Source organism: Condylura cristata, unplaced genomic scaffold, assembly GCF_000260355.1.
Source record: "Condylura cristata isolate star-nosed mole 26May11 unplaced genomic scaffold, ConCri1.0 scaffold00034, whole genome shotgun sequence".
NCBI classification, from domain to species: domain Eukaryota; kingdom Metazoa; phylum Chordata; class Mammalia; order Eulipotyphla; family Talpidae; genus Condylura; species Condylura cristata.
In genome coordinates, this window is record NW_004567135.1 from 6,125,109 (window position 1) to 6,133,276 (window position 8,168).

Here is an 8,168-nt window from a genome sequence, read left to right on the forward strand (position 1 = left end):
AAGCTGTCGCAGCCGCTGCAGCAGGAGTTTGATCCCCGGCCCCGGAGGTGACCCACATGGCGCGGCAGACCTCTCCTGACCGCCCACAGCTCCCCTCAGCAGTGTTTTCCAGTCAGTCTGCCTGTTCTGCTCCCCACTCTGTCTCTGAATCCTCTTAGCCCCTATACCTCTAGCCTGTACCCCAGTTCTTGTGTGCGTAAATAAATATATCTTAAAAAAAAAAAAAAAGAGGGCCCTCCCTGGCCCTCAGGGAGGTTAAAGCACAGCACTATGAAGCTATGGGCAGCCACTGCAGCACGAGTTCAATCTCCAGGGCGCAGCAGACCTCTCCTGTCTCCCCGCTGCTCCCCTTACAGCGTGTTTCAGTGGGATCCACCCATTCTGTTCTCCACTGTCTCTGGTGAGTCCTGTCATCCTCTCTTACCCCCCACACCTCTGGCCTACACCCCAGCTCTGTTTGCATAAATAAATAACTCTCTAAAAATAAGTAAGTCTACACACATTCAGAGAGGTATCAGAAAGGAGGTGCTGGAGGGAGGGTGGGGGGCGTCTAGGCTGGAAGCCTCTCTGTCTTCCATGCACAGGCCACAGTGACGGCCAGGGCTGGCTGGGGCAGGAGGCCAGGGAAGAGGGGCTCCGGGCCTGAGCTCAGCAGGGAGGGTGGAGAGCGCTGGGAAGAGGCTGAGGGGCGAGCGAGAGGGCCAGCGAAGTTCCTGGGCAGCTGGGCCATCAGCTGAGTCCGGTGCTGCTGAGCTAACTGTGTGGTCACGCACAGAGCTGGCTGGCATGTGGGGGGAGCTTGACTGTCAGGTGCGTGAGGGAGGACAGCAGCGACAGGGCCAGACAGTACTGGGAATTATAAACTGCCATGGTTTTGTTTTGGCAAGAAGCAGGAGAAAGCAATTATTTGGAGAGGCGCTAAGAAATCCTTTGAGTCCCGACCCCCCTCTAAGATGGGAGGAGTACCTCAGATACTCGCTGCTATGGTCTGTGGAGAATGGCCTGGGAGACCAGGAGAGGGGAGTGGCCCTCCGTGTCAGGGGCCTGGCCTCTCTCCTTGCTGCCGGGAGGACTTGCCCGAGAAGCCAGGGGGCGCCAGGCCTCGGAGGCCAGGGATCCTGCTTGCCGCGGGGCCTGCAGGGTGGCGGGAGGGCGCCTGGGCCAGGGCCAGATTTCCTTAGGCCGCTGCATGGAGAGAAAACTGGCTCGCGTCCTGTGGTCTGAGGGCTCCGAGAGGCCGGGGCATTCACAAACGGTGAGCAGGACGAGCAGCGGCCCCCCGCAAGGCACAGTGAGGATGACCCCAGGAGAGGGAGGCCACGCCGGTCCCCACGGACCACCAGCAGGCAACGAGGCGCCTGTTCTCAGGTGCCGTGACCCCCAGCCTGCCCCCACGCCCCCAGTTCTTCACATGTCTGCAGCCCTCGGGCCAGGGAGGGACAGGGAGGTACAGCGGTGGCCTCTTCCCTCAGAGGTCTGCACTTCAGTTTGCCTCTCTGCCCCTCACCGTCCGTGCAGGTGGGCCAGTGGCCGAGGCACTTTGGTCTCCGCAGGCAGCGTCCGGCCCTGCCACCGTCCTGTCAGCTACGTAAGGGGGCTGCCGTGGGCAGCGAGTGAGCCAGGCCGGGGTCAGCTCCCAGGCTGACCGCACTCAGGCCACAGCGGCGTCGCTGTCGGTGCTGAGACGCGGCCCAAGCGCCTGTGTGTGTCTTTCCCTTCCACTCCCGCCCTTCCCCGTCGTCTTCGGTCCCGCCCCTCCCCGTCATCTTCGGTCGGTGCACGGCCACCTTGTCTTCCTGGTGGACGAGCGTCCCCGAGGACGGCCCAGGCTGGCGTCAGTCCTGCATGTCCACGCCAGCGCGGCCACCGGCCGTCCCGTGCAGGCTGAGCCTCGGGGCTGCACAGTCCAGGCTGCGAGCCGGGGCCCGCGAGTCTCTGGGGCAGGTTCTGGGCATCTGGTTGTGCCAGGGCTGTTCCTGGGGGTGCGTGGACGTGCAGAGGCTGTGGAGGGTGACCAGTCTTCTGAGGCCCTCTCGCCACCCCCCTTCTCCTCCCTAGTGGGGCGAAGAAGTTGGCAGCGGGGCCCAAAGCCTGGGGAACAGTCCTGTTCAAGTTCTGCCGGGCGCCAGAGAGCCCGAGGCACCCGTTGTGAGCAACAGACAAAAAGCTTGAGACAAAGCCGCAGAGAACAGATTGATGAGGTTTCCCAGCCCGACAATGGGATTCTCCTCGCCAGCCCCTTTGTCCCAGGCCGAGATAATGGAGCGGGGGAGCGGGGAGCCTTCCCCACTCAGGGGGGAGCCGCCACACAGCTGCCCCCACCCTGTGCCGCTGGCCCTGTCCAGTCCGGCCCTCCCTGCCCCCTGGCATCTGGTCAGAGTGGCGGGGCAGGGGAGGGCTGCTGGGTGTCTGGGTGTCAGGGTGCGGGCACTGTGCGCCCTGCGGGGCTCCCCGCACTGAAGGCTGCGGCCCCAGCGACGCCGGCCCACGCCATGACCACAGAGCGGTGCCGGCCGGGGCTGGGTGTCCGGCTGGGGGTCAGTGACAGCGCGGAGCCGCCCTGCCAGCGAGGAGACGCACGAGGCCTGCGCGGGCTGACACTCTGTGCCTCTCCCTCGCTCCGCGGCTTCCCCGGAGCCAGAGGGGGGTTTCCACCCAGGGCCGCGGGTGTCCTGTAATTCCACCCAGTCCTGACGCTGTCTCCTGGGGGTCACGTCTCCCCGCAGCCCCGTCCGCGTCCGTGGCCAGGCCGAGCTCCCCGTGGCTCTGCGCGGGCTCCTCTGGCCTGCTGGAGCGGTGCAGGCCCGGGGCAGCCGGCGGCTTACCGGCTTACCAGTGGGTCGCAGCAGGCTCCGGGGGCACGAGGACAGGACGGGCCTCCACGCCCCGCACACCCCCTGCCCACACCACACGTGCCTGGACCCGAAGCTCCCGCAAGCTCAGCCCTTGGTTTGTGGAGGCTGCAGGAGGCAGACAAGCGGGTTAGTCATGGGCCTCCTGCGGGAAAGAGCTTCCAGCTTCTCGCTCCTTCTTAGGGTGTGTGAGTGTGCTGGGGTGTGTGTGAGTGTGCTGGGGTGTGTGTTCACTGGGGTGTGTGAACTGGTGTGTGTGTTCTGGAGTGTGTGTACTGGCGTGGATGTGTGTGCTGGTGTGTGTGTGTACTGGAGTGTGTGTACTGGGGTGTATGTGTGTACTGGGGTGTATGTGTGTGCTCGGGTGTGTGTGTGCTGGGGTGTGTGTGTGTGCTGGGGTGTGTGGTACTGAGGTGTGTGTGTGTGTGCTGGCGCGCGTGTGTGTGTACTGAGGTATGTGCACGCTGGGGTGTGTGAACTGGTGTGTGTGTGTGTTCTGGAGTGTGTGTACTGGCGTGGATGTGTGTACTGGGGTATATGTGTGTGCTGGTGTGTGTGTGTGCTGGGGTGTGTGTGTGTGCTGGCGTGTGTGTAAGTTCTAACTTTCTAATCATGGCTGTTCCCCGGGGAAGCGGATCTCAGCCTTGGGAGGGTCTTTCCAGAAACCACATCTTAACAAGAACTCGGGTGTTGTTGAAAGCGGCTGGTAATGAGTGATGAGGTACCACCTCACCTGTCTGGCTCTGAAGCTACTTCCACAGGTGAGGACCGCAGGCCGGGTGCTATAGCAAACGATATCCCTATTGCTCTAATGCTCGGTATATTGGGAGCTGTGGGCCAGGGACTGTGGACAGAGTAAATATAGTTTTCATGTTGTAAATCAAAGTATTACAGCGCCCTGGGCATGGTCCAGGGGGGAGAAACTGGCATTGAATGTTTCGGCCGTTTGTGAGGGCTGAATCACTTCGTTCATTGATCCTGGAAAACATCTGAACTCTTAAGGAATTAAGGGGCTTATGGGATTCTTTACCCTCCCATCCAGTATTTCTTTCCACTACTATTCATTGATCATCTGTGAATACGAAGGCTGCATTCTGGGTAGAGTCAAGGGAAGTTCCAGCTTTCTGTGCGTGGGAGGGCCCTTGGCTGGCCAGGCCTGCAGAGTCCAGGCTCCCGGGGAAGGCCACAGGCCTCGATAAGGAGCAGGGCCCAGCTCAGGTACGCGAATGCTTACAGACACCAAGTTTTCAGGGAGAGGGACAGCCCGTTGGCTGTTTCGCACGAGAGGACACAGCCCCTCCTGCTTGGGCTGCTGAGTGACTTGGGATCTCCCTCCGGGGGCTGGCGCCCCCAGCCACGGATCCAGGGTAACAGGAGGAGAAGGCAGTTCCCTGGCCAACACTGGCACCTGTCTCCGTAGGTCCAGGAGACGGTTAGAGGAGGCCGCGCCATGGCCTCAGGCTCTTCTCTGAGAATAACGGCCGGGTGGGAGGGTCCTGGCTCTGGTCAGACTGCTGGGTCTGCGTGACCGCGGTGCGGCACCTCCCTGTATCCAGGCTCAGATGTAAAGTGGGGACCGCCCTAACGGGCCACTGTGAGGCTCAGAAGATGCGTCCATGAAGCACAGGTGGGGGCCGCGGCCTCAAGCCAGATGCCGGGGAATGGCATGAGGGCTGCTGTCATCAGCGCTAGCAGGTGCTCTCTTGAAGCACAGTAGTCCTCCCAGCCCCCGGGGGAGGGGCTGTTTGCAGTCTCTCAGCAAGGCGGACTTGGGTTCCCCACTGGACCCGGCATGCTTGTATCTCCACAGATTCCGCCCTGACGCTCACACCGACTCTCCAGGCGAGCTACGCCTTCAACAGCTGGGAAAAGGGAGGTTCCGGGAGCCGGGCAACGTGTCCGGGGGAGGTGTCAGTACCTGAATTCGACCCAGGTCTCCCTCATTCGAAGCCCACACGCCTCTCTTCTAGCTCACAGCGTGGTCTGTGGCGTGAGAGAGGCGGGGAGTCCCTTCTTTGGGGAGAGGCCTCCTAGAGGTTCTTGCAGAGCTGGAGGGCTGGGCCTCAGGCCAGCGTCGAGGGGTGGGTGCCTGGACCCTGGGGCCTCCTCCTGCCAGGTGGATGTGCGTGGAGATGGAGGCGTAAGCGAGCTGTGCCTCACCTGGGACGGAGGGCCAGTGTCTGGGGAGGGCAGAGATCAGGGGAGCAGTAAGAAGACGAAGCCCCCCAGGGAGGGGTGCATCCTGGACAGGAGAGAGGGGCATGAGGCTGGAGCTCAGGTTGGGGGTCAGAGGAGGCCACAGCGCTGAGGTGGGCAACCTGTGATGACAGGTTGGGGTGTCCTGAGGGTGGGGGCTTGAGCAGCAGCCTGGGGCGAGGGCCGGGAGGTCACAGGGGGACAGGGACATGGCGGAGGAGGGTGCATGCAGGGTGTGGGCCCAGTGCGAACCAGAGCGTGCCTTACTGTGTGTGCACGTGGGGGGTTCTAGAGGGAAAAGGAAGTGTCGCCGTCCAGGCCCAATCTTTTATCCATTTTAAGGAGGCAAAGCACTGACAACTGGGAGCAAATGAAAACAGGTCCAGGGTCCACGTGGTGACGCCTCCCTGCATTTGTGTGACTGACATCACCTTATAGAGCAAGCTGTAGCCAGAAACACGCGTGATTTCCTGGCGGCCAAAAGGATTGTTCCCTTTGATGCCGGGTAATGCCTGTTCTCTGGAGACCCCTTCCAGGGTCTGCCCCGGGCCCTGGTGGCCAGGATTCCTCGGCAGGAGGCGAGGCAGCCTTGCCCACTCCATCTGCCCTTGTACATTAGCGTCCCTGGCTCAAGCCTTCCTGGGGTCGTGACAGCTTTACTTCCAAAGACTCTGCTCTCCCGCTGGCGTCAGCTCAGGCCTAAGCAGTGTCAAGCAGCCGCTGCAGATGTGGGCGGCCGTGGAGAACCTGGGATGCGAGCTGGGCATTTCCAGCCTCCCTGCCGCCCGCTCCACGCCGCCCAGAGAGACATCTAAGTGGGGGCGATCTGTGCTACCCGCAGGCCGGCTTGGGGGTTTATGAGTTTTCCAGAAGGTGGCAGTAAACTGTCTCGAGGAAGGGGCCGGGGCACATGTATCAGCCCAGCGCCAGCTGTCTGGGCTCACAGTGCTCCTCGGAAGGTGCTGGAAGTCCTCCTGCCCGTCTGGGCCCTGTCGCTCTGGTCGCTAAGACGCCACCTGCCCGGGAGGCCTCCTCCACCCGCCCCCAGCGCATCAGGCACCTGCTGGTTAGTTCTCCCTCCCCGCCGAGGATGCTGTCTACCTGGCCGAAGCGTCAGTCGCCTTCCCCCTGCCCCACGCCTAGTGCGTCCCTTAGAGTCTGGTCAGTGAAAGCTGCTGAGGAAGACACTGAGCCTGAGGTTACCTTCTTCCATCAGAAGCTGAGCTTGACATGGTCAGCAAAAATCGATTCTGGGTCCATTTAGCCTTGGGGATTTTGTTCTCGGGCCAGGCCCAGTCACGGAGCGTGTGCCGGACAGCCCTCCCCGGCTCGGCCTCGTCACCGGACGCTCGGAGGACCTGCCCAGCCCGCCTCACGGCCTGGGTGCCGGCTCCAGGAACGTTCTGTATCTCTGTGCCAGGAACAGTTTTGCTTCTTTGAGTACTGGTGTTTTTTCCTTTGTGGAGTATGTCTGACCTCTCTCTTTTCCTGGTTCTGGGAGCTCAGAGACAAACCTGTGACCCACTTTCTAGGACATGCATCGGCATAGTAAGCCCCGCCTCTTCTGGCACAGGACGTCTACTAAACAATTCTTTTGTGTTGGGGTGAAGACAGCCTGAAACGGGGTCAGGCAGCAGCAGCAGCTCAGGCTCACAGCCCTCGGGCACGGGGTGGGCCGGAAGCCGGGGGCTCTGAGTCCATCAGGCAGCGGGGAAGGGAGACCCTCGGAAGAAGCGCGTCCTTCTGGGCGAGGAGGATGAGCTCTGCCAGACACCTGCTGCTCTGGCCCCAAGCGAGGCTGAGGGAAGCAAGAGCGTCAGCAGAACTGCCCGGTGGCCAGGCCAGGCGGGACCCTGAGCAGGCCACGCACATCCTCGCACAATCCCAGTGCCAACACCCGTCACTGAATAGCCCCCTGGGCTGTCCATCCCCTGGGCTGTCCATCCCCTGGGCTGTCCATTCCCACCGTTGCCTGGTTTCCTGACCCTTCATTACCTGTGTTCCAGGGCAGTCGTGGCCTGGAAAAAAATAATACTCGTTGCCTGTAAGATGAGTTAGGGCCAAACATGTTTCCAGATTCCTCTTGGAATTTGGGAAAGTTTATTTTTTGAGATTTATTTATTTATGCACACTGTAGGCCCAAGGTGGGGGGCGGGGGTGGTGGGGTGAGAGGGTTCACCAGAGACAGTGGGGAGCAGAACAGGTGGATCTACTGAAACACTGCTGAGGGGTGTAGCGGGGAGACAGGAGAGGTCTGCTGCTCCCTGGGGCCCTGGGGGTCCCTCCCTGGCGGGGATCCAATTCGCCCTGCAGCGGCCGCGGCAGCTTCCTAGTGCGGAGACTTGGCCCCTTGCTCCATCAGGGCGGCCCTTTGGGCAGATATTGCAGGTGACTTTAATCTTGGAGTGGGGGCAGGGCACGAGTTGTGCATTCGGCGCCAGGAGAGGGGTGCCCACGAAGGCGGGCTGGAGGGTGCTGGCCCGCGGGCCTGTCCTGCGCTGTGGTTTGCGGCGGCTGGGCCCTCGGGGCTCTGCAGGACCTCACCAGCCGCTTCTCTCTCCCTACAGTTCTGTCGAAGATGCACTGGACACCAGAACACGCCCAGCCCCTCAACCAGTGGCCAGAGCAGCACCTGGACGTCTCCTCCACCACCCCTTCTCCGGCCCACAAGTTGGAGTTTCCCCCAGGAGGTCGCCAGCGCTGCCACTACGCTTGGGCACACGACGACATCTCTGCCCTCACCGCCTCCAACCTCCTCAAGCGCTACGCCGAGAAGTACTCAGGGGTCCTGGACTCGCCCTACGAGCGCCCCGCCCTGGGCGGCTATGGCGACGCCGCCTTTCTCAACGGCGCCAAGGGGGACCCCGAGCCCTGGCCAGGGCCGGAGCCCCCCTACCCCTTGGCCTCGCTCCACGAGGGCCTGCCGGGAACCAAGCCGGGAAGTGGGGGCGGCGCCGGGGGCCTCGGGGGCTCCCCGGTTTTAGCCGGAAACCTTCCTGAACCCCTCTACCCCGGCAATGCGTGCGGCGGCCCCTCGGCGGCGCCCGAGTACTCGGCGAGCTACGGCGGGGGGTACCTGGCCCCCGGTTACTGCGCGCAGACCAGCACCGCGCTGGCGCC

General features: G+C 62.5%; 1 protein-coding gene across 1 annotated transcript in view; it reads left to right on the forward strand.

The window, feature by feature from the left end:
* The first annotated feature begins 320 nt into the window (after positions 1-320).
* The window catches only part of FIGNL2 (fidgetin-like 2), a 9,329-nt gene continuing 1,481 nt past the window's right edge, over positions 321-8,168 (forward strand). Inside the window, exons 1-2 of the mRNA XM_004692512.2 lie at positions 321-400; positions 7,616-8,163. Coding sequence (XP_004692569.1) covers positions 7,627-8,163 — 537 coding nt within the window. The 5' untranslated portion in view covers positions 321-400; positions 7,616-7,626. The remainder of the gene's footprint in view (positions 401-7,615; positions 8,164-8,168) is intronic.